The sequence below is a fragment of the Neodothiora populina genome (genome assembly GCF_041146345.1).
Source record: "Neodothiora populina strain CPC 39397 chromosome Unknown canker_contig_23, whole genome shotgun sequence".
Classification (NCBI taxonomy): Eukaryota; Fungi; Ascomycota; class Dothideomycetes; order Dothideales; family Dothioraceae; genus Neodothiora; species Neodothiora populina.
The window spans coordinates 90,638-115,181 of record NW_027191403.1 but is presented as its reverse complement, the minus strand read 5'-3'; the positions used below and the strand labels follow the sequence as shown (position 1 = coordinate 115,181).

At 51.2% G+C, this 24,544-nt stretch overlaps 9 protein-coding genes across 11 annotated transcripts; 4 read left to right on the top strand and 5 right to left on the bottom strand.

The window, feature by feature from the left end:
* Positions 1-72: 72 nt before the first annotated feature.
* Positions 73-1,817, bottom strand: AAFC00_004421 (uncharacterized protein; the record flags this gene model as incomplete). Its single annotated transcript, XM_069344062.1, has 3 exons — positions 73-1,366; positions 1,560-1,585; positions 1,665-1,817. 3 exons carry the CDS (start codon positions 1,815-1,817, stop codon positions 73-75), a joined length of 1,473 nt encoding a protein of 490 aa, XP_069204329.1.
* Positions 1,818-2,662: 845 nt separating this feature from the next.
* AAFC00_004420 (uncharacterized protein) lies at positions 2,663-3,714 on the bottom strand (the record flags this gene model as incomplete). 2 transcript variants are annotated; one of them, XM_069344061.1, is made up of 4 exons in its annotated part: positions 2,663-2,728; positions 2,783-3,191; positions 3,264-3,358; positions 3,475-3,714. In XM_069344061.1, the coding sequence occupies 4 exons, from the start codon at positions 3,712-3,714 to the stop codon at positions 2,663-2,665; spliced, it is 810 nt and encodes a 269-aa protein (XP_069204327.1). The 2 variants fall into 2 exon arrangements, with proteins under 2 accessions (XP_069204327.1, XP_069204328.1); XM_069344060.1 differs by having other exon boundaries at positions 3,475-3,696.
* Positions 3,715-5,167: 1,453 nt separating this feature from the next.
* Positions 5,168-6,543, bottom strand: AAFC00_004419 (uncharacterized protein; the record flags this gene model as incomplete). Its single annotated transcript, XM_069344059.1, has 4 exons — positions 5,168-5,545; positions 5,602-6,235; positions 6,287-6,444; positions 6,502-6,543. 4 exons carry the CDS (start codon positions 6,541-6,543, stop codon positions 5,168-5,170), a joined length of 1,212 nt encoding a protein of 403 aa, XP_069204326.1.
* Positions 6,544-7,397: 854 nt separating this feature from the next.
* AAFC00_004418 (uncharacterized protein) lies at positions 7,398-8,584 on the top strand (the record flags this gene model as incomplete). Of its 2 annotated transcripts, XM_069344058.1 has the most annotated exons (3): positions 7,398-7,487; positions 7,585-7,869; positions 7,937-8,584. In XM_069344058.1, 3 exons carry the CDS (start codon positions 7,398-7,400, stop codon positions 8,582-8,584), a joined length of 1,023 nt encoding a protein of 340 aa, XP_069204324.1. The 2 variants fall into 2 exon arrangements, with proteins under 2 accessions (XP_069204324.1, XP_069204325.1); XM_069348514.1 differs by lacking the exon at positions 7,398-7,487 and having other exon boundaries at positions 7,747-7,869.
* Positions 8,585-11,043: 2,459 nt separating this feature from the next.
* Positions 11,044-12,609, top strand: AAFC00_004417 (uncharacterized protein; the record flags this gene model as incomplete). The annotated part of the gene is made up of 1 exon (XM_069344057.1): positions 11,044-12,609. The coding sequence occupies one exon, from the start codon at positions 11,044-11,046 to the stop codon at positions 12,607-12,609; it is 1,566 nt and encodes a 521-aa protein (XP_069204323.1).
* A 1,909-nt stretch (positions 12,610-14,518) lies between these two features.
* On the bottom strand, positions 14,519-18,120 carry AAFC00_004416 (uncharacterized protein; the record flags this gene model as incomplete). The annotated part of the gene is made up of 2 exons (XM_069344056.1): positions 14,519-16,621; positions 16,672-18,120. 2 exons carry the CDS (start codon positions 18,118-18,120, stop codon positions 14,519-14,521), a joined length of 3,552 nt encoding a protein of 1,183 aa, XP_069204322.1.
* A 3,174-nt stretch (positions 18,121-21,294) lies between these two features.
* AAFC00_004415 (uncharacterized protein) lies at positions 21,295-22,190 on the bottom strand (the record flags this gene model as incomplete). The annotated part of the gene is made up of 2 exons (XM_069344054.1): positions 21,295-21,573; positions 21,648-22,190. The coding sequence occupies 2 exons, from the start codon at positions 22,188-22,190 to the stop codon at positions 21,295-21,297; spliced, it is 822 nt and encodes a 273-aa protein (XP_069204321.1).
* A 1,026-nt stretch (positions 22,191-23,216) lies between these two features.
* AAFC00_004414 (uncharacterized protein) lies at positions 23,217-23,519 on the top strand (the record flags this gene model as incomplete). The annotated part of the gene is made up of 2 exons (XM_069344053.1): positions 23,217-23,418; positions 23,476-23,519. 2 exons carry the CDS (start codon positions 23,217-23,219, stop codon positions 23,517-23,519), a joined length of 246 nt encoding a protein of 81 aa, XP_069204320.1.
* Positions 23,520-23,577: 58 nt separating this feature from the next.
* Positions 23,578-24,372, top strand: AAFC00_004413 (uncharacterized protein; the record flags this gene model as incomplete). The annotated part of the gene is made up of 2 exons (XM_069344052.1): positions 23,578-23,637; positions 23,695-24,372. The coding sequence occupies 2 exons, from the start codon at positions 23,578-23,580 to the stop codon at positions 24,370-24,372; spliced, it is 738 nt and encodes a 245-aa protein (XP_069204319.1).
* Positions 24,373-24,544: the final 172 nt, after the last annotated feature.

The following is a 24,544-nucleotide window of genomic DNA, read 5'->3' as shown; positions in this document are numbered from 1 at the left end:
AGGTGCAATGGTTCAGTAAATCCGGTTATTTCCCTGTATAGATGAAGAAACCGGAGAGGAATATCTCAAGAACTAAAACTTGAGATTCATGCCCTGCAACACACTCTCTGCCAGCCTACGACCGAGCGACTCCTCGGCACTGACGTCTCTCTCCCAGCCATTAATCAACGCCTCGACCTCCTCCCACGTCCTCGGCGCCGTGGTCAGATTCTCGTAGCCGTCTTCCTTGATCCAGATGTCGTCTTCGATCCTGACGCCTCCGACGTCCCAGTACTTGTCTAGCACGGTCTTGTCGATGTATTTCGCGTACTTTTCGTCCTTGAGGGCGGGCTCGATGATGAAGCGACAAAAGTAGATGCCTGGCTCGTTGGTCACGACCGAGCCTGCGGGGAGTCTGCCTCGCACGCGCAGGTATTTGAACATGGGGTCTGGGTCTTCGTAGTTGGCGTTGCCGCCGCAGTCGTGCGTGTCCATGCCTAGATAGTGGCCCAGTCCGTGCGGGAAGAAAATGGTGCTGACTCGGCTGTCGAAGATTTCTTTCTTGTCGCTTCCCTTGAGGATGCCGAGACGGCGGAGACCGTCGATGGCGACTTCGTGGGCGCGTGCGTGCACGTCTTCCCATCGGACGCCGGCTTTGAGCATGCTCATGCATTGCGTTTGCATCTCGTCTACGATGTCGTAGATCTGCTTGCTCTCTTTGGTGAATGAGCCGCGAAGGGGATAGGTGCGCGTGACGTCGGAGCAGTAACATTCGTACTCGCAACCGGCATCGATCAGGAGGTTGTATTTGTTGCTGAGAGACAGGTCGTTGTGAACGTAGTGCAGAGTGGCGGCATTTGTGCCACTCGCGCAGATGCAGCCGTAGGCTTGTTCGCGACCGCCATTAGAGATACAGGCACCGATAAAAGTGCCCATCAGTTCGCGCTCGTTGCGTGCTTCCTTGACCATCTTCATGACCTCAGTGTGCGCGTGCGAAGTAATGGCGTTGGCATGGCGGATAAGACCAACCTCAAAGTCGTCCTTGACCACACGACACGTCTCGATGGCTGATCTGAGAGTGTCGAGATTCTTGTTCTCGAAAGAGAGAAAAGTGATGTGGTCGGCGATTTGTTTTGGGATTGCGTAGACTGTAGAGTGTGAGGTCTCCGGAGAAGCAAGATAGGAATTCACTTTGTCAGAGGTTTGGCAGTCATCAATGTCGTACTTTTCCATGGCTTCCTTTGGGGTTAGTGGCATGCCAGACCAGATGACATCTTCCGGGTCGACGGCAGGAATGAAAAGAGTAAGGTGGTCTTTTTTCATGTCATAGCAGACATAGCTGTCGGGCAGACTGCAGCCGGAAAGATAGTAGAAGAACCGGCGTTGGCTGTGATGTTGTTAGAGTACGCTTCTGGTGAAAGCTTCGCAACTAGATGGAGTATACGGCCATTTGTAGGGATACTGATGTATAGAATAGGTATCATGGAAAGGATTGAAGACGACAACAGTGCACTCGACGTGTGTCACTCGAAAAATACAGTACATCTGCACGAAACACCAAAACAAGAGTCAAAACTCACCGAAAATGCTGCGCCTGATCATCATCCTATTACACCGGCACCAACAACCCCCTCGAATCAGCCGACATGTATAAATGAAAGAAGCAGAAGATAACCAAAACAAACCTCGACCATATGCGTCTTCTGAGCCTCGAGGTAAATCACCCCCTCCCCATTTTTCGCATCATCACGAATGAAATGGGCGACTTTCCTGGCATGGTCCTTGGCGGGGTACTTGCCCTCCGGCGGAGGAGGCAACTCGTGATTCGCGAGACCCATGTTTCTCTGCTGTTGCTGGGAAATAAGATTCTCGAATGTGGTCAAATTGCGTACTGAGTGTCGTTGTGGTGGTTCGATGCCGCTGAGGCGATGGGGAAGCTGTGGTCGGGTGGTCGTAAGTAAAGGGTTCACGGCGGAAGGTGGTGGTGATAATGTGGTGGTGCCGGTGGTGGTGGTGATGGTGGGGCTGCTGCTGCTGCTGCGACGGCGATAAGATAGCGTTCGCGGACGCTGGTGCCGGGCTCGAAAAGGCAGGCAACACGGGCTTGTCAATGGCTGGAAAGCAGCGACAGATATGCTACTGGATGCTCGAGGCGTCCTTGAGAGCAGCCGGAACATGACTTTGCTTGGTCAGAGGCACTTGACAGGCAGGACACTACTGGTTGGTCACGAAGTGTTGGAGCGTGAACACTGCAATTGTCCTGTGGTGGTCGCACAGAACGACTGGGGGAGAACTGACACGCTTTGGCTCTTCGCGCCATGTTCCAGTCTGAAAACAAGCCCGGCGGCTACTTGTAGCTCGTCCGAACCTCGTGATACCGGTATCATCACTTGACATGTTGGCATTACTGCTGTGAAACAACATGCATTACACAAGAGGCGGCTTCTAGATCACACGCGTGCAGTGCAGGTTCTCAGAACAACAATGATAAAATAAAAAAAGAGTACTACGACAATGCGACACAGACCTTTCCTCGGTCCTTGTCCTTTGACAAACAAACAAACGCCCTGTGAAACGCCCCTCGATATGCAAGAACGGAAAAACAAAATCCCCAGATGCGCCTCAATGTACCTCTGTGGGCATCGCCGGCGTTTTCCGTGTCGCCACTGGCGTCGGGTCACATCTAGTCGGCCCATCTCCTGAGCCAGTTGCCCATGTCGTCCTTGGTCCGGGTTTGCGCAGCGGCGATCTGGTCGCAGAGAGTCAGTATGACCTGGGAAAGTAGGAAAGGCAGCGCACATACAGTGTTCTCGGCACTGGACACGGAGAAGGTCTGCGAGTTGGTGACTGTCAGAGTGACGCTGGGAGGAGCCAGGTAGGTGGTGGCGATGGAGTAGGCGCTGGTGGGGTTCATGCGAGAGGCAGTCTTTGCGGTGATCTTGGTGGGAGGAACAGGCTGCATGGGAGCGTATTTGACGAGGCCGGTCTGGAGATGGAAGGGGACGGTGAAGAGACCAGCCTCGGGGACCGAGGAAGCGGTCGAGGCCTGAGTGAAGGTGTTGATGCCGATTGGACCCGAATCCCCCGAGACCTGAGCCAGGCCCTGGGTGACTGCGGTGGAAAAGGTTCCCGTCATGCCGGTGAGGGAGAAACGGTCGGAAAAGTCGGTGACGGTGCCGCCGGTCGAGGAAGTCGAGACCATCTTCATGAAGCTGCACGACGAGGCCATGTCAGTTTTCTTGTCTTCTCTTGTCGTCTCGTGCTTGGCGGGTTCGGCAGCTTACTAGGCATTTGTCTTGCTGGCTCCCGTCGTCAGGGGAATCGTGACCGAGGCGGAGAGAGTGGTGAAGGTGCCTCCGGTGGTCAAGACCTTGCATTCCTGTTTGCCCGTCAGCCGTGTGTCTTTGTTTCTCTTTGCCACTGCTGCCATGAAGCCATCCAGTCCTCGATGCGTTGGCTCTCGTCTCTTGACTGCAGATGGACAGAACGACGCACATATGAGGCCGCAGTGTTTCCGCCGTAGCAGACACTGAGAGTGTAAGTCGTCAAGTCAGCGACGGCGGGCGCCTTGCCGTTGTCGACAAAGGTGACCTTGAGCGCAGTGCCTCCGGGATACGACTGTCCTCCGACGGGCGAGCTGAAGTAGAAGTCGGCGAGTGCCTGTGGCGCAAAGGCCATCAGACTCAGGCCTGCGAGGAGAAGAGAAGGGGTGCGCATCTTCATCTTCATCTTCATCTTCGTCTTCGCCTTCGTCTTTCCGGCGCAGGGTCGAGAGGGTGTCGTCGCCGTGTGACGCGGTCTTGCGTGTTGCGTGTTGCGTGTTGCGTGTCGCTCGCTCGCTCGCTCTCAGCGTCGGGAATCGGAAGGATCGAGGGGGTTGTCGTCGCAGTAGTCGAATGCGCGCCGCACGTTCTTCGATCGAGTGGAATCGCCGAGGAGGTCGAGGTGGACAGATGAGCGGAGAGGCAGACGATCTGGTGGATTGTATTGTGCTGTACAAGTAGATTACTGGCTGTGCACTGATAAGTCCAGCCAACAGTTGCCAAGGATAGCAATCCCGGCTTCACGTTTCGCCGCCACCCCCCCCCCCCCCCCCCCCCGCCAAGTTTACAACCACCGACAGGCACAGTAGCCAAGGTAGCTTACTTGCACCACTTGAAATACAATTCACCGTGTCGCACATCAGACTCCGTATGGCTTATGGGAAGACGAGGCTCTACTTCCCCGCAGGCAGATCGCCTCCAGCGTCTTCCTGGCAGCCTTGCCCATGTCCTCACAGGCATCACTACCCAACGGCAAAAACTCGGGAACCGCTCTCCCAGCAGCGCACCCGGCAGACGTAAGCACATCATACATGCCCTCGGCACCCTTGACAGGATCACCGAGCTGATGCCCATGAAACTGATCAAAACTCGACTCTAGCGTCTGATTGAGGTCCGCATAGTCCTGTATCCTCGCCGCAGCGTCTGCTTTCGCAATGTTCGCGCTCGGGTTCAACAAATCAGTGCGAAAGAAGCCCGGCTCGACCAGACAGTGCTTGATGCCCTGCCCGCGAGCCTCTCGCAAGGTAAGGTGCACTCCATACGCAGCCCTTTCGTCCCGGCACAGCGGTCACGGTGACAAGAGAGGAGAGCAGGCAACAGAAAGAAAGGAAAAGATCGGCTGTTGCACCTCCTCACCTTACCGTTGTATAGTACTGCATGCCCTTAGCATCGGCGTAGTTGTGTAGTCCACACGGGGTTGAGTCCCTAGATCCGGCTCTTGACTCCGAGAATCTCATTCGACCAGACCACCTTCGTATACTTGTTTCTCGGTAGTGTGACGCCACTTCCTTCGGTGTCTCTTTCTGTCAAGTGGATCGATTGCACTGTGGCTGTGACTCATATAGACTGATCTACTAGATGCAGAAGACAGTTAGGAAATGGCGGAGGAGGGGCAAGGAAACGGGGATGAGAGAAAGTCGGTGGATATGGCAGTCTTATCTCCGGAGTGTACTAGTAATCTGTCCTCTGTATTTGAGATGTAGACTACAGCAGGTCATGGCACGGTAAGGTATACGAGTCAAGTCGGCTATGGCTTGTGTTTTTGTGAGCTTCTACTTGTGAGTAGTAGTGTGATGATATGTTGGACAGACGTGATGTGCAGTCTCTGTTTATTCTCAGGGGACAGGATATGCAGTCGAGAAATCTCAATCTTGCATCAAATCAACCCCCACACCCTTCAACGCATCAACAGCCCACTGCGGATACTTCGTCTTATCCCCAGAATAGAGCGTGCTGAAATACGACTTCAAAAATCCAGGATACCGATCCTCGATGATAGCGAGTCGGATCCGGCGCATGAGATCCAGTAAGTAATGAATGTTGTGGATGCTCAGCAGATGGGCTCCAGCGGTCTCTTTGGCTGCCAGATGGTATATGTATGCTTTTGATATGCCGAGTCCTGCTTCAGATGTCGGCCGGCATGTCGTGCATTGGCAGCCTTCTTCGACCGGTCCGAAGTCGTTTGCGTACGTGGCGTGCTTGAGGTTCAGGACGCCTCGCGAGGTGACGGCGTTGCCGAAGCGCTGTTGTCGTGGGTCAGATATGATAGAACAATGGTAGGTCAAAAAGAAAGACTTACAGCCGTCCGCGTGGGCCAGACGCAGTCGAACATATCGGCACCCAGTGCGACAGACACAACGAGGTCCTCGGGATAGCCCACTCCCATGACATATCTCGGCTTCTTCTCCGGCAAAAGACCCGTGCAAGTGTCGACGACTTTGCAGTACTCTGACTTTGCTTCTCCTCCAGACAAACCCCCGATGGCGATCCCAGGCGTGTCTCGAGCGACCATGGCCTCGCAGCACTGTCGTCGCAAGTCAAGATCCAATCCGCCTTGGATGATACAAAACAGATTTTGTGTTTCCGGTTTGGCATGTGCGGCGATGCATCGGTCCAGCCAGCGGATAGATCGATGCATGGCTTCTTCGATACGAGCGTGGTCGGGGGAAGTCGTGGCTATGACATCGTCGAGCTGCATCATGATGTCGGACCCGATGGAGTTCTGTAGCGATATCGAGTGCTCGGGAGTCAGGAGCATGGGCGATCCATCATGAGGACTCAAGAAGCGCACGCCCTCTTCGGTGACCTTGGCCAGTTTCAGCAGAGAGACCATCTGGAAGCCTCCGCTGTCTGTCAATAAATTGTGAGGCCATGACTGCAACTTATGTGCACCTCCAATGGCATCCAGGATTGCTTGACCGGGTTTCAGCCCTCTGCGAACTGGTCAGGCATCTGTATTTGTCGGACCACGTGACCAGACCTACAAATGATAGGTATTATTCAAACACAAGCGACAGCTAGTATCCTCCAATTGTTTCGGCGTCAACCCTTTCAGCGAAGCCTGCGTGGCGACGGGCATAAAGATGGGCAACTTGACAGGTCCATGAGGCAGCAACAAGGTGGCTGCACGTGCTTTGGTGACCTGCACACCTGATCAATGTTTTGATTAGCCGTGACATGTCCTGCGAATGAGACCTACGGAGCACTTGGCCTCCAGGCTGTATCCTAGTGCTGACCGCATCATGGAGAATGAAAGGCGCAGATGGTCGACGTGTTACACAGCATACTCGTCGTCGATCAGTTCATGTGATTTGATGATATTCCGTGCATCTTTTAGATCTGTGGAGGGCAAGATATGATCAGATAAGACAAGCGCATCATAGTTCATTGGGGGACGGAGCTTGGCAGCCGCCGTGACCTGCTTACCTTAAAGTACTCCACAGAAGGACCCTACCTTACCTGAGGTATTCACACTATAGCCCATCCATCCACGATCCTCGAGCCTTCACAATGTCTGTCGTTGTAACATGCCCTTCCAGTAAGACACCCAAAATAGGCAGACACATGACTCGGTGCATCTTTGCTCCGATCATTCCAGAACATCACCTCTTACAATGCAAGAAAGACACAAGACGGTGGGATTACAAATCCGACATCTCCCTACATGCTTGAACAGATGAAGAACACACGGATCTTTTCGTGTCAGTCCCTCCGTTGCTTATGGAGAGCTGGTAGGTGGTGCATGACGAAAACTGGTAGATTGATGAGGACATGATTAAATGGCTCCGAGGTGCATATGTTTGTTACACCGCACCCGCGTCGCATCTCGTGATATTGCACCGATCCACTTTGACCGGGTGTCGCGGTATGACGATCTTGTTCCATAGTACCTATCTTTTCCCTATCAAGACCGAAAGCCGGGGTTGATTGGAAATACATGCACAAAAAGAGTGTGAATCCAAAACAAAAGGTAGATGATCTGCGTGTCCGTTTTACTTATATATCAACCAAGGTCGTGTGGTTAGCGAGACCGATAGTTCATCATCGGCGTCCCTCACTCGTCTTGTTTCAGACCTCAAGTGAATATCGTGCATTATGTCTCCCACTATCCGCGTCGCTGTCCTAGGCGCAGCAGGTGAGACAGGCTCGTCTATAGTCAATGGCCTGGTCGAGCATGGCAACTTCGTACGTCTTTTCCCATTGTATCCCCTTCTAAGACCTATTCATGAATGCATATTTGAATCACACTCAGAGGTTCACTAAACAGTAGCTCACACAAAAGTCTATAGCCGCCCTCTTGCGTCCTCAATCTATATCCAAACCCGCCAATCAGGCTCTCAAATCCCGTGGGATCGATATCATTCCTACCGATCTGAGCGGCCCTAAAGAAGACCTTGTCCGGGCACTGAAAGGGACTGATGTCGTGATCTCCGCAATAAGTGCAATGGAGTTGCAAAGTCAGATGCCATTGGCTGATGCGGCTCTCGAGGCTGGCGTGAAGAGGTTCGTGCCGTGTGCATTCATGCCCATCGTGCCTGCTGGTGGGGTTATGATGTTGAGGGATGCGGTATGTCTTTATCTCTCTTCTCGGACTTCTGACTGTGTCATGGACAGTGCACTAACAGAACGAAAAGAAAGAAGAAGTCTACAACCACATCAAAGTCATCAAGGTCCCCTACACCATCATCGACGTGGGATGGTGGTATCAGCTCACCATCCCTCGAGTCCCTAGTGGAAAGACCGACTACTTCTCCGGCAGCCAAGACTTATTCAACATCCTTGTTGGCGATGGAGAGACCCACGGTGCTCTCACCGACCTTCTCGACATTGGACGTTACGTCGCTGCAATCATCGCCGACGACCGTACACTAAACAAATACGTCTTCGCGCACAATGAAATCTTCACTCCAAACCAGGTTTACGAGATGGTGCAGCGGCTTTCTGGAGAAACGCTCACTCGAGAGTACATTCCTGCCGAGACCCTATACAAACAGCTCAACGAGCTCAACAAGGCTCTCGAAAAAGACCCGACCGATCTGGTGGCTATGGTCGATAAGGTAGGCGTCCAGTACAAGATTTCGTGGGGGGCGCGCGCCGACAATACTCCACAAAACGCAAAGTACTTGGGCTATCTGGACGCAAAAGAACTCTACCCTGAATTCAAATTCAGAAGTCTCGAGGACTACACGGTTGGACTTTTGGAGGGCAAGTCTAAGCCTGTCTATTCAGACAACAAGGACATGCAAGCAGTCATGAAGGCGAGGCTAGCAAGAAGCGGATAAGACTGCGCTTGACGGAGCGGTAGAAGAAGGAAGAGAGAGTGATTCCTATATATTCTGATTGGTATAGATCATATCACTATTGATCCGAGCGCCAGTAAGAGGGTCGCTCTCATCGTGTATCCTTCAAGCGTGGTGCTGTACTCTCTAAACCACGACAGTAGCACGTGGGAACGATAAACGGACGTCGCCCGTCGCATCCCAAGCGATTGGATCTCTGATCTCTCCTAGGCCAAGATAATCAAGTATTGGATTGATTACCGTTTCAAGAGCAACCTGGATGAGCCCATCTCCCAAGTGAACCACTGCCGATATCAAAGGGTCCCATGTACCTTGGCTTCTCGAGGTATCACGCTAGTGTATAGCCAAACCCCCCACGTGTCGGTGGATCTAGCGTGATCCTTCCACAAATTCTCGACATCGAAGCAAGAAAACATTAGTTGCGCTGGCAACTACAGCGTGAGCACACTCGAGGTAACCAATACCTCCATCCGGCAGGAGGATTTATATTCGACACAAGGCGTCGCTTCACGTAGGATTTCAGAAAGTGGACGCTCGCGACCAATCCTACAGCCACCACGACAGCCACCACGACAGCCACCGAAAGGCTTTCTTCCTTTCGCGACAGGATGGAAAGTAAAGCAAAGCCGCAGCAACCGCCTTATGTCTCTTGACTTTGAATTTACAAGTATGACTGTGAACTTTTGATTCGCTCCTTGCTTGGTTCCCTCCGCCCCCCTTGTCAGCGCAGCCTTGTCATCCGCTACCGATGTTGCTCTGGCGGATGTACTGTAATTGTTCACCGTGACAGCAGACCGTGCAGCTATTGCTTGCATCGTCCGTTTCACGGTGACTGTACTTGCAGCTGCGCATGGATGCTGCGTCGCTATTTGAGAAGACTCCGATATTGCATCTATCTGTAAGGGAGCTTCTCTCGGCGTTCACACTTTGACCCTAAGAGGTTATCAATGCACCTCACCGGCGGAATATAAGGCGCTACCAGCATGTGTTGCGCCTCTATCCACACTTATAACTTGGCGAAAATCTAGAACAAGCAGGAGCATGGCGAACTGGTGCCAATTTTGTGCACTGGCCCACCTCCCCCAAAGGGTAGTGGGAGCGGAGCGGAAGCTGGGGATCACATCTCCATCCCCTTCACTAGTTCCCGTCCTTCCCGTTACTGTCGATGCGGATCCATCTACAAAGGATCTTATTTGAACTGTTGTCTAGCTTGCTGCTCCAAAAGTAGAGATACTATACGTTCCATGGCAGTGGCTCCTTCGCAGGATCAGCTGGCACATTGCCCCAGCGGAATACACGGGTCGCCTAGTATTTTGGTTTGTCCATCTCTACCCACTAGTATCTCCCCAGCATCACACCATTGTGGTTCACGACCTCGATTGCATACGACTTTACTTTCGAAGGGCGATCTACCATTGGCAGAGCGATGTATCCGGGCGCCTTACCAGTATGAGATTTCCACCTTAGCGGTGATCATCATCGATCTCTCGCTTAACAGGATTTAAGCCACATACCTCAATGGTATCCGTCGTCTGCTCAAGTCGTCTGTCGGGACAATACTTGCCAAATTTCGATTTCGGCCGTGCAGTTTTCTTACTGTAGTGCATGCTAAATCGAACTGCTTTGCATCGATGATCGTTCGAAGAACCTTCAAAACATTCTGACAACGCAGCGGAGCGGCTCGTAGTCACGATGAATCTCGTCGATCGCTGTCGGTCCATCGTAACCAATCTACGATACCCGTCAGAAGGGACAAGAGAGAGAATGTTGATCATTGCTACAAGCAAGATAGAAAAGGTATTTTGAGTTTGAAAGAGATAGATGATATTCGTCAGATTGTCTCCGTAAGTGCTACCCATCCAAGCTTGAGTTCGAATATCAAACAGGAAGAACGAAAAATCCATTGGCTATGGCCTGGGAATTTCTGATCGTCCCGATCTCTGGCTCACTATACAATATGTGGAGCGGGTTCGTACCCGCAATAAGAGTCTCGCTTCCTTTCTGTACATGATTACCCCAGGATGCTCAAGACCTCCAGTTCAACTTCTCAAGCTCACACTTGCTGTCTCTCATCCAAGGCCGCAATTACCGCCCATGTCCATTCAAACCAGAACTTTAACTTAACATCAACAACTCTACTGGAAGCTTCATGGTTTTTGACCAAGGCCGCAATTACCGCTCGCACACGCTGAATCGTGAACAATCGCGTACCGGAGGCAAGTCTACCTAACCACCATCTTCGATCGCAATCGCGTCGGCGGAAGTCCGCAATGGATATCACCAGTTGCGTTGAGTCGAATAGGCAACAGAATCAAGTATAAAGAGGATGTTCCTCGCCGTGCAGATAGAAGAATCATCAGCAATCAAGCACTTTACGCATTCGTTCCAACCTAGGCTATCAAATCATTCTTGATACAGCCAAATCATTGCTTCCATCCAATATGACCTTCCGACGCCAACTAGTCACTGCCGCAGGCTTGCTGCTCGGCTTTGCGATCGCGGCGCCCATCTCTAATGGATGTGACAGTGCCACGATTGGCAAACCCAATGTCATTGGCACCAACATTCTCGATGTGACTGCTGAAACTGTCACTGGATTTGACATCACGACTCAGATCAATGGTCAGGTCCAGGCAGGTAACCTGACCAATCTCGAGTTCTGCAATGTCACTATTACCTATGAACACCCAGGCAAAGGCGACAACATCCATGTCTCCGTTTGGCTCCCCACCCCCGACAAATGGAATGGACGTTTCCAAGGTACCGGTGGCGGCGGTTGGGTCATGGGACTTGGTGCCAGTGTTCTTGCACCTGCTGTAAATCTTGGTTACGCAGCTGCAAACACTGACGGCGGGCTCAGCGGTCCAGTGACTGATTGGGCATTGGTCAGTCCTGGCAATGTCAATCTATACGCTCTCGACACATTTGCTGCTACAGGCCTCGACGACATGACACAGTTTGGCAAGCTCGTCACTGCAGCGTATTATGGTGAAGCTCCTAAGTATTCGTACTGGGCTGGCTGCTCTACAGGTGGCAGACAAGGCCTCATGCATGCTCAGCGGTATCCGACGGATTACGATGGTATTCTCGCGATGGCTCCTGCTATCAACTGGCACAAGTTCATTCCCGCCGAGTTCTGGCCCCAACTTGTCATGACTCAGGTTGGATACTGGCCCCCTTCGTGCGAATTCGCTGCGGTGAATGACTTTCTCATGGACGAGTGTGATGAACTGGACGGCGTCAGAGACGGCGTCATCTCCAGCCCTTACACATGCCCTTACGATGTCTCCGGCGCTGCTGGAAAGCCATACTCATGCAATGGAACAGACTCAACCATTAATCCCAAGACGGTCGAAATTGTTCAGAAGATTTGGCAGGGCGCCAGAGATATGGAAACCGACGAGGACCTTTGGTTTGGCTTGACTATGGCTGCTCCATTGAACAGTCTTGCGGGAACTGACTGCTCAGAGAACAACACCGACTGCTATGGTGCGGCTTTTGACACCTCCCAAGATTGGATCGCTCTTTACCTTATGGAAGATGGCGAATACGACTTCTCCTCGATGAGCTATCAGGATTACGCTAAAGCCTTCCATCGCTCCGACCAGAGATTCAAGTCCCTCATCGGTACCGACGACCCAGACCTATCCGAGTTCAAGGCTCGCGGTGGCAAGATGATTAGCTGGCACGGCCTCTCGGATCAGCTGATTTTCACGAACGGTACCTTCAACTACTACGAGAACGTTGCTGCTCTCGACTCTGATGTCGACTCTTTCTTCCGACTCTTTACTTCTCCCGGTGTTCAGCATTGCGGCGGCGGTATCGGTGCTTATCCAGATGATATCCTCGGTGCCCTGGTCGACTGGGTCGAGAACGACAGTGCACCCGAAACCCTACCTGCTACTTCTCCGGTCGGGAACGCCACGAGACCGCTTTGCGCTTACCCTAAGATGCAGGTTTACCTTGGTGGGGACGTCAATTCTGCTTCTTCCTTTGGCTGCCAGTGATGTGCATCCGCCATTGGCGTACGATAGGGGACATAAAGTTGGTTGAATTCGAACCTTGAGAGGAGTTCACAGGTCCTATGGACTGTCTATCTTACGGGGCAAGCGGACTACAGAGGGAAAATGGCAGTTGGAAAAGCAGGCATCTTGTCACAAGAAGAGAATCAGAGTGATCAGAGGACGGATCTAGGCTATGGAATCGTGGTATCTGGCGGACTAACGGTGCTATATGGTCTCGGGTCGGAAACGGGGGGCAAAGGACAGACATCGGACTACTACAGCAGACGGAAAGAGAGACCAACAAAAAAAAAGAAGATGGCTATGGAGTGTGGAGTTTGGTCACTATCATTACGGGCTATAGATAGGATGCAGTATAATAAGGTCAATTCATGGGGATGGCCATGAGCATACTTTCCTCTTCCTATCTTTGTTCGTCTACGTGACCTGAACAAGACCAATTGACTGCCTAGTCCAACGAAGAACCAGATCCTGACAACCTGCCCCAGCAGAACATGCACCGGGTCTTTCTCACAAGGGCCAGAAGCTAGGCCGATCGATGACATGAATATGAAGTTGGCAATTCTGATCCTCTCATCATCGCATCAGCACCAATGAATTGTCCTGTGCCTCCGAAAGGCAAGACCTGCCTGAATGAGATGACGAAGATTCCACACAAGAGCGCGTGCGTGGCCTGCTATACTGCGACATTGAGCGCCAGGACTGTCTAGTACGTTGACGCCAATTCGAAAGTCAGGTATAACCGAGCGCTGCAGACATGCTAATGTCGAGGCGGGAAGAATACAAGGAAAGAAACGCGTTGAGTCGCACTCCATCCCCGTGACGCATCACAAAGCAAGCTCCCCGTCCGTGTGCATAGCATATGCAGCCGACTGCAGAAGCGTCACATCATTTCGACACTTGCACTAGAATCAAGAACTTCATTCCTCCGCTCACGAACGGGCCACGAAGTCCCCGGGTGCCAAAGCAATGAAAGCGGAGGTTGCAGCATGTGACCTGCCCTTGCGCACTCTCTTGAACCTCCAGAAAACGTTCGCGCTTTCTTTATACCTGAGATAATCTTTCGTCTAATGCTAGCACAGTAGGCGACGCAGTGACAGGGCACAGCTGTGACAACGGTTTATGCAGCAGCGCGGCAGTGCAGTAGTCGTTTATGCAGGGGTCTTTCATCGGGAAGGATCAGGATTGACTGCATGCGGTGAAAGGAGTGCGACAGTCACTGGTTGTGCATGTACTTTGCTGTGTTCAGCTGCGCTTATCCTTGGGAGACAGAAAGAGATCTTCGTGTTGTGCGTCCTCCAGGTGTTGAGGCTGATGATCGCTTTCGATGAAGCAAGGGGTTTGGATCAGTGATGCTATTGGGCTGCATACAAACCCTGTCAATCGGATGTATCAAAAGTAAGGTCGACTAATAACCGGTCACGGCTGAGAAGAGGCACGTCTGGTTATCGATCTTTACACGTTGCGCCACACCGCCGACTGCCCTCATACTCTTGGCAGATATGGTTGGTCTATCACTACGATGATTGTCGTTTGCCCAATCTCGGATCCCTGCATGCTTGTGCATATGCATGTCGATATGGCGTTCTCGTGCGCATGTCCGAAAGCTGGATATGATCCCTGCAAGGAGGTTGTGTACAGTAGATCTTTCTTTACGTCCGCTAGTCTTGTCCTTTCGCAAGTAGGAGGGTTCGATGCCGACTTTGTCTGTCGCAATAGCAGGAAAGATAGACAGAACCCGCAAAACGTCTCTCACAGTAAATTAATTACGTTTCGACGTCTTACATGTACTGATACCAAACAATAACGGAATTCCGAATGCCTGATCAAAACCAGACAGCCTCAGATCTACCGACCCGACATGTTGTGTACAAGCAGCAGAGGTTGATCCCGCTCAAATGATATCCTTCAGTGATCTCATCCAGTTCTCTTCTTTGCCCATCTCTTCAATGAGCTTTGCGAGAGTGTCGATGGCCTCCTCAGCTTCTGTCATCGTTAGATGCTCTGCGTCCCATCTGAAATCCAAGGCCACCGATCGCTTATCGTCTGCTAGAAATCCCGTGATAGTCAATCCGTTGTCCATGCGTGTCACCATGTCAAGCATCGCTAGACCGTTAGGATCACGCTGTGCATTGGGACTCGTGGGCAGCCAGTTGAAACTCTGTCGTCTGATAAGCGGAAGTAGAGACTCGGCATCTGAGTTGCGTTGTTCCACTGTTCGAGCGTCATTTGCGGAGATCGAGTGACGCAGCCTTTCGACTATGTCGAAGAAAGGCGCATGTGCATGAGCGCTGTTCGTTTCTTCCTCTGCCGTGACCTTTTGCATGAATTTCAGTACCATGGTTTGCGTCTCGACGTGTACACGGTCTAGGAGATATTCAATAGTACAGCCGGATATATCGAGGGGATTGCCAGAGAACTTTTCTTGCTCAGTGGCGGAATAATCCGAACTGAACGGCCAGGTGCGAGCTGCATTGATGGTACCAAACATTGCTTCTCTGCCTCCCGTTTGCTTGACATTCAAAAGTGCGATGGCCGCTTTCATCAGCATAAACACCGGAACATTATGATCAGACTTGAGGTGAGCAATGTCTTGGACTCTAGCCAGCCTTCGAATACCATTCTGCGCTTTGTTCTTTTCCAGCTGCGAACGCGAGCGCATACTTTCGGATGTTTCGCTGCCATCCCAGTGCGTCCATCCGTAGTCGCACCCTTTGAACCACTCCGGTGCTCTTTGCGGTGGCCAATATTCGCTCTCGGGGATCGAAGATACTCCTTGAAGCTTTTCGGCCCAGTATGCAACGCCCTTCATGGCCTCGCTTCCAAACCTATGAGAGTGGTAGGCCGCAGCGTAGTCTTTATACAACGCGTGTGGACCAGGGGTGCCATTACCATGCAGAGCGGCATTAATGTCGTCAAGCCACAGCTTGGTCATACTCGCATCCATGACCGCATGAGAAGCCACAATTACAAGTCCTGCCGTGCCATCGCTTTCTATTGTTGCGATATGAACTCTGAAGAGCGGCCCGGGAAAAGAAGCGCAGTCCTGTACCGGATGTCCTAACAGTAGATCCTTCAACTCATCTTTATCTGAGACACTCCAGCCAGTTGTGATAGAATTCTTCATCCACTGTTCAGAAGGGCGGATAGAGACAAGAAGTGGTGTGTCCTCGTTAGAGAGTACTGCGATAGATCTTAGTGTTGGGTGCACAGCCATTGTGGATCGTACAGCAGCCTCGAGTTTCCGCGCATCGACAGGTGCATGGCAAGTCCATCGTAGGTTCCAAGATTGCGGTCTGCTACGATTGACGAAAATAGCCTCCCAATCAGGAAGTGGCATGACATCCTCAACGTCAGACCATGACAAGTTCATGATTGATAAAGCCGAGCTGACACTGCGCCGAGTCTGTTGAAAGGTGCTCGAATCGCCTTGCAAATACGCAATATCATCTATCGTCGGCGGGCCGATTCTGCTCGCCCTGTCGACTTGTGTCTTGCGCTTTGGACGCTGGTCAATAAGATTAGCTTGGTCCAGGATAGTGTCACACTTCTTGAAATGCTCGACGGTGATATCTTTCTCGAGCGCACACTTGACCATCCTTGACAACTGCATCATCATCAAGGAGTCTGCGAATGACTGAATGTTCGTGCCTGGTTGTAGTCCGCTAGCGCCGCTTATCTCGTTCCAAATTGCTATTAGTATATCCACGGTCGGTGCATCGTCATGCAAGTTGGGTCCATCCCGCTCAGAAAGGTATTTGCGGACAAGTTGTCTAAGTTCGACCTTCCTGACCTTTCCAGACGCTGTCATCGGGTATGTCTCAAGACCAAGATCATCTTGGAGATTGAGGACTAATTTGGGCGCGAATGCGGGCCCGAGGTGCTGCGTAGTCAATCTTTTCAGTTCACTTGCTGCGATATGGTATCCTTGTAGAACTTGAATGATTGCAATAGGAACTTCTCCAGCCATGTCGTCGGGTACACCCACAACTTGGGCCTATGATCATCGTGAGCAAGGATGACTCCAGTGGCCAGCGCAACACTTACCATCTGTACACCTTCCACCTTGCACAGCAAATCTTCAATACTGGCAGGCGATATATTCTCTCCGCCTCGGATAATAAGGTCCTTGTATCTTCCCACTATACAGAGCGCCCCATCCTCAGTCATGATAGCTTGATCACCAGATACGACCCATGAGCGATCATCCTCATCCACATAGAACGCGGATGAAGAGACTTCAGCGTCGAGATAGCCTGAGATTACCTGAATTCCAGTGCAATGAAGTTCGCCAGCATGTCCCCTTGGGACGGCAACTCGTGTGCCGGGTTCGCAAACTTTGGCAGTAACGCCTCGGCTGGGAAAGCCTGCTAGGACATCTCCATCGCGAAGAACGGAGCCTCCACCATCCGGCCAGATTATGGTGCCGGGGCTCTCGGTCATACCATAGCTTGTATAAGCAGGAATCTTCAGTGCTTCTTCGCACGACTTGACAAGGCTGGGAAGCACACCGGCTCCACTGACATCAATGCTTACCAGGCTACTCAGATCCGTGTTGGCGAGGGCAGAATGCGCCAAGATTGCCTGTGCGGTTGTCGGCACCAGACTTGTATGAGTGCACTTGTATCTCTGTATGCAGTCCAGGCTGGCCTGAGCTTCGAAAGCGGCAGACGGATAGACGATAGAGCCGCCTGAAAACCAGAACACAAGACCCCAGGTAATTCCATATGCATGGAATCCAGGTAGATGATGGACCAGACGATGGGCATCTGTGATACCGCGCGCCTCAGTATAAGCCAAAGCTGCGTTGGCGACTTGGGCACTAGTATGCGCACAAGGTTTTGGAAGGGAGGTCGTGCCGCTTGTAAAGAGGATCAGAGCGTGAGCATCGGGATCGGGCAACAGTGGTGTATCAGCTGGAGTCAGTTCGCCAGTCATGATATGAGAAAGCTGGTTCCATTCTGAGGAAGCGATGCCATCTGTTGCGCATAACAGGAGCTTTGTGGGGATATCGTCCAATATGGTAGAAGAAACGTTGAGCTCCAACTGACATGCGAGGTCAGCGGAGGCTGCGACCACTACACCTGGCTTCATCAACGCAAGCATGTGTGAAACTTCTTCACTGCGACCAGCACACTTGGGATTGATGGGCATCAATGGCACGTGCAGATAGGCTGCAGCCCAGAAGAAGAGAGCCCACTCCGCTTGATTATTGACGAATGTCGCAATTGGCCTTCTACCAACGGGCGCGAGTCGGTTCAAAGTGGTGGCCAAGCGTCGAGAAGCTCTATCCAGGTCTGCAAAGGTCCACTCCACATGCGTCCTGCAAGGACCAGCGCCCCGGATCCATCCAAAGCTACTGGGTGACTGATCATGAGATATCAAGGCTACCTTGTCAGGATTCGAAGACACTGCTTTCTGCCAAAGGCTGACATGAGAGAGGTTGTGGGTGTCAATTGGACGTCCCGAGGCTTCCGAAAGTTGTTCGCACTCCATCATAGCATGAAATCTACCTTGACTTCGAGTGGATTTAGACCCGCAGTACGAAACAAACAGATCATTCAAGTAGGGGAATATCTGGACGAAGACACAACCACTATCAACTTTCGGGGACCTGGACAAAGGCTTTCTGCAAGCATCCTAGTCGAGGTGAGCGTAGCTGGTGACAATAAATAGCATTCCATAACTGCCATGAGGCTAATATTGATGTTGAAGTCCGATCGGTAGTGTCAAGCGCGCAACAGGTGCAGTCCGACTCGTGTTGAGTATCATTGATGCACTACTGTTTCATGCGATGCACCATCCAACTTTCCTCGGACATGTGGGGCGCGTTGAGCATGCGCTCGATTTGGAAGCAGGTCCGCTTCTCTGGATACTGTATCCAGCTACACTACTCGTAACCTTTGAAGAAGATGTGCACAATCCAGTCGGCCGGACTTGTTCAGGGCGGGATAGCACATCCAAGACACATTTGCCTTGTTAGACTTACCCTAAGCATACTCTTTCGGAACGCAGACTGACTGGCCGAAATGACGGCCATGTTCATGGGACCAATCGTATAGAGATCCACACGCATCAACAGGTGTGGTCGGACTGGATCAAACATATTCTGTGGTTATTCTTGGCAACACCGTCGTCGTCCACAAGCAACCACCTTGACACTGCGACAACAGCGTGGGAAACTAGTGCGGGGAAGCCGACGCGATGAAACATCTCGTCGGACGATTCACTGGAGTTGAACTCAACGTGCGATATTTGGCGGGTCCGTGAAACCTGATGCAGATAATGAGCCGTCACTGCCGCCGTTGATGGGCAGTACATCGACGAGATGGATGCAACCCACAAGTCAACGTTTTCTGAAGTCGCATAGAGGCGTGCAGTACAGGTGCTTTTCGGAACGCCTTACAAGTCTTGGCATGCGCGACGAAAACAGCTTAAACCTGCGATCATTGTAATCAGAGCACACTTCGATGCTTCTTGCGGTGTACTGATATCCGTTCAATGCAAGTAATTTATAGACTCGGGGTACAATTCCGCGAACGACTCCTGGGTCAACGCAGGCACTATCTTGCCACTTCCTGATATGCACGAACCTGCATGTATCGTGGCTGAAAATGACGTTGGACAGCAAACGTGCTGGGACCTACACTGACTGTTTTATGTCCGCCAGCTCAACGACTGGTAGAGAAAGCTTCTGAAGGCTCAATTATCACTCGTCATCTACAGGTCCACGCGATCTGCCACAGCTTGTATCATGCCTTCATCGTTCAATAGATAGGTACTTGGTCTTTGAGTATGCACGCTAATGGTCTGCATACGATATTGTAGAACCAACAGACATCTAAGCAACCCAGTCATTAGGCTGCGACGTGACAGTGTCTAGTGTCTTCAGGCAACTCAGCTGCTCATGACCTGGATCTCTTTCCAACTCCTTGTTAATGGACTGAGGAGGAGTTTCAGGGCTATCGGGACGGCTGTGAGCAGGGGGCACCGAACCTCATAAAGCTTGAATGACTATGGTTGCCATGGAATTTCTCTCTAGTCTTTGTATCGATTCTCGCGTCCAGTTGCTATGTGTAACGTATGACCATGCTAAGGTGGTTCGAGTACCATCATCGCACGGGCCGATACGAGCTTTGCACCCCAGGGTCTTTAAAGACATTGTCTAAGGAGTGATCTGGCGGCTGAGAAGCATTCCTGCAAGATCTTGTGGGTACGGGCGCCTGCGATACAAATAGTGTTACGGTATAAACAAATTGATCCATGACAATGTCAATGCTGTAGCTAGCAAATGTATAGCGTGTCAACCATACGATGAGCGAGGAATACTGATCGATCTATTCCCCTTTGCTGAGCTGATTAGCACTGTAATCTTGTAACATCAAGATTCTTCAAGATTCTACTACTCAATATGTCCAGTAACAAGATACACAATGGCTCTCACGTGGTTTCTCGTGGTTTCAGATGGAGGTCCGGCTTGACCCATATACTTTCTGAAGTGGTTCGGATTGGCGGCCCATTGGACCATGCCAACTTCGTATGGCCGGTGTATATGCAGTAGGTCTAGAATAATACATCTACGTAGTGTTCTCATAGATGACGCCCTTATCGGTCCTTATAGCTTCATACTTGCTGATGGGTCTGTCTTGGTCGACATGGTCGCTCGGCAGAACCTTGTTGTTGTGTCCCATCGAAGTTCGACTATGTTGGCTGGCAAGGGCCTTTCACTGCGAGTAGAGGATCTTACAGACGAGCCGTATCACATATCGATTTAATGAGTGAGTTTGTTCCGGCAACGAGAGCGTAGATGACGTTGTGACGGTGATTAAAGTTGTGATAGCGGTTGCGCCAGATAGGCAGTCAGATACGAGATTTGAGGGGGATCCCCTAAGCCATGCCTTTGCATATTTGCGATTATCCTGATCCAACACTGGGTATGATAAATGATAGGCTGCCAGGGGAATTAATGCCTCTTGGGTCTTGCATGAGCATTGGTTGCAGTTTAGTTGCCGTCGGTTGCGGCATAAAAGACGGCAGCCACTCTCGGATTGACACAGCGGAGTTTTGCATCAGACGCCATTCCTGTGATGCAGACTACATGCTGAGCATCTAAGCGAACAAGTGTCCATGTCACAAGTCGCTGCTGAAGTCATAGAATGACTTTATTGGCTGAGCCGAATGGTCCTTGCTGTTCTCGAGAATGGAAGCCGTGAGTCCATAGCAATGCTCAGTCATCAACACCAAGGTAGTATCATTTTGAGCATGTTCTCGCGCTGCTTCGTCCAAAGAAACCCAAATGTCACAGCATTATGGCTGTATACGGATAGTGTCACACCGAGTTCAAGGGGGATCTTGGCACTCCTCTACGCCAGATACGGCACAAGTTCCCGCGCTTGGGTCAGTAACATCTTGACGAAAGTTTCCTTGGCTTGCTTTTTCCGCGTGGGCTCTTCCATTTTGGCCTTGCATTCTTCCATCTGATTTTCGGCATCCACAAGTTGAATCCTATGAAGAAGCTTGCGCGCAGAAACATCATCTCGCAACTTTTTCATAGACTCATGCTTCTCCACCAGATTTGCCGCATATGACCTCCGTCGTTGCAGAAATTCCTGTTGGAACTCAAGAAAGGCCTTGTGTTCGGAATCTTGTTAATGTGATGGCGATTGAGCACTAAGATCTTCCATTGGCATTAGATACAACTTGCGCTAGACGATCCTGGAATGCTGCGATGTCTCGATCATGCAGTTCTAGCTTCGCCTGACAGCTTTGCAGCTCATGCTGGCACCTGACGACATTTTCATCAGCTTTAGTAAGCTCATAGTTGCTTTGCCTGTAAGCGTCGGCAACGTCCTCCAATTCATCTTTGAGTTTCGCATGTAGATCTGCCCACATGTCCTCGGATGTTCGCTCGAGAGAAGACTCCAAGGAAGATCTAGGGACTTTGTTGGTCTTGAGGAGGGTGGAACACAGATGTCAGTATGAGCACGATTGACTTCGGCTTCATGAAATTGTATTAGACTCACTGTCAGAGATCGCTGCACGACAATGCAATCGTCTGCTGGGACCTCGTCGAGACGCCGTCGCTTACCAGCGTCTGGGCTTGACATGGGACCAGCATCATCGGTATTGCGTTTAGTCCGGAGAGTGTTAGTGATGCTGATGAATTCAGATTTCAATTTTGCTATCTTGCGGCCCGACATGGGTGTTGATAGAGCTTTGGCCGACGGCTGCCTTTTTTCATCGGCGGTCCGAGGCCGGTCCGTCGACAACTGGACAAACAAGCCTTCAAGGTGCGGTATCCCAGCGCGTTTGCCACCCGTGAGTTTCCAAAGCTCCTTGTTCGCAGTTTCGGGAGTAGCAAGTCTCGAAATCTTGTACCACAGTCTTGTGGCTCTGAGACCCAGCATTTTAGCAGAACCGGTAGTTGACTGCTGCAACAGGGAATCATCAATGCACTGTGGGAAGGTCACCCAGGCCGGCGTGCTCTTTATCTTCTGTTTGAAGTCGGCGATTATGGCTTCGCTCTTTGGTGGCGTAGCCGCCGCTGTACTGGGAGGTGTGGACATTTTGCAGAGTCAAAAGGGACGAAATGCTTGGTAAGAAAAAGGCAGGTCACGCATGTAGTCTGCGAGTGCAAGACAATAGGCAGCGTGATTTTGCCGTGTTTGAGACACAGTAGACACTTAGAGTGAAGACCTCACAATTGTTTCGCGACTGTCCCTTAGATACTTACTCCCAAGTTGTATCGCAACACAGATCAAGCTCCTGACTTGGTGTAGAGGAGCGTTAAGGTGTGACCAGCTCTATAAGTTCGAGGCAATAGACCTGACCAACAGCGTAAGAGACGCGTCGTGTGAAGTGGATTTGGTTGTGCCAAGACGCGTCTCCGCCCACTATCGGCAACGCACTTCTTCAATCAGAGTGAAGCATACCTAGGTAATTATTGTACCTGCTGAGGTAATCACACTGCGGCAGCGCAAGCTCTCCAGTCGCATAACACGCCGCATCCGCGATCAGCTCTCTCATGGCTCGGAGACATGTAAAAGAGTATTACACTCTTGTCGGTCGGAGATCACTTGGATAACTCATAAAACGTGTGCATGTCACGTTACCCAGTGGAAATCAGAACATTGTGCTAATCCCTGATAGATCACGCATTGGAGCATCAGTGTTCTCCTTGACAAGGTGCCTCACGCATTGAGGTATCTTCACAGGCCATGTTGTGGTTACCACATTGTGCGGTAGTAATGTGGTAATGTCAAATGAGCCTCTAGGTCGGTGACCCTGACCATCAACATTCGGGAAGTAGGGAGCAACAACAAGCGTCGCACTTTCCCAGCTCAGGTCGATGCTACCGAAGAGGCCAAGCAAATATACCTTGCCTTAGTCAACATCTTTATGGTATCTGTAGCAGCTGAGAGAGGCATCGAGCCGTCAAATATATACCCTTTACATACCTTACATTGACCATCAACACCAGGGTCAACAACCGAGGAATTCAGGTCTGTCCGGTCCCAGGCTTTCTCACTATCTGTTGTCAAAGCATTCCTTTGTGATTGTATCCTTCCATTACAACCACTATGTTCCTCATCATGGATTCTGGCCTGGGAAGTGGGACCGGCACCGCTGTTGCTGCCCCTCCAATCATCGATAAGCTACTAATACAGACGAGTCCTGTTCTGGCCAACAAAGACAAATCCATACATTCCCTACATGGTGTCATCCCTTACCCATTCTGGTACGGAGGCTTGGCTAGTTGCGTGTCATGTTGCTGTACGCAACCGCTAGGTGTTGGTGAGTTGAAAAATGACTGATCTAACGAGTGTAAGGACACAACTGATATCATATAAGCCGGCGTAGGTAACTCTACGGACATCACCTACTCTTACAATTGATTAACCTGGGCAGCTTCGTCTACAAACCCATAATCACCAAGGTCCTCATCGAACCGGCATGATCCATATTTTCACCACTTTATGGTCGACAGAGGGTACACGCGGGCTGTGGAAAGGGGTGAGCCAAGCACGGCGAGTGTCCGTAGTGAGATTCGCTGATTGACGTGCTATTCAGCTGAGCGCCTCCTTGACGAGGACAATGCTCTATTCTGGCGTACGCTTTGGCATGTACGAAAAAGCGAAGGAAATGTCGAGTACTCCCACACACGCACCCGCGGCAGCAACCTTGGCTATTATAGCTGCCGCATCGGGCTCATGTGGCAGCATAACAAGTAATTTCGCCGATGTTGTCTGCTTACGCATGCAAAACGATCCGTCACTACCAGTCGAGCAGCGACGCAATTACAACAACATAGGCCATGGCATCGTGAAGATGATCCGCACCGAAGGTTGGAGCAGTTTATGGACTGGCGTGTGGATCGGGGCAGGACGAGCAGCTGTGGCTACTGCCACCCAGTTGGCTGGTTACGATGTTCTCAAACGCGAATTGATGAAGCGAACTTCTATGGGCGACGATATCCCGACTCATATCACTGCGAGTTGCTTGGCTGGATTCCTGTCCACCTTTATCTGCAGTCCTTTGGACGTTCTCAAGGCCCGCGTTATGACACACAAGAGCCTACACAGTGTATCTGTCTTACTCGCGCACACCTACAAGACTGAGGGGCTCAAGTGGATGTTCCGAGGTTTGACTCCAGCACTGATCAGCAGAGCGCCTTCGACAACAATCACATTTGTGACGCTGGAACAACTCAAGAGAGCCTACCGGCGTATACATGACCTCGAGGAGTAGCCTGGGATCCTTAGATTTTTCTAGCCACTCGAGAAAAGCGTGAGAGTGCCCTAAGGAAATCATTTTACACCTGATAGTACTTCCCAAATGAACATCATCAGATGCCATCCGTTTCACAAGGACGTTTCGATGATCATTCGCATGAGGTTGCCGACGGATCAGTGCCGATAGT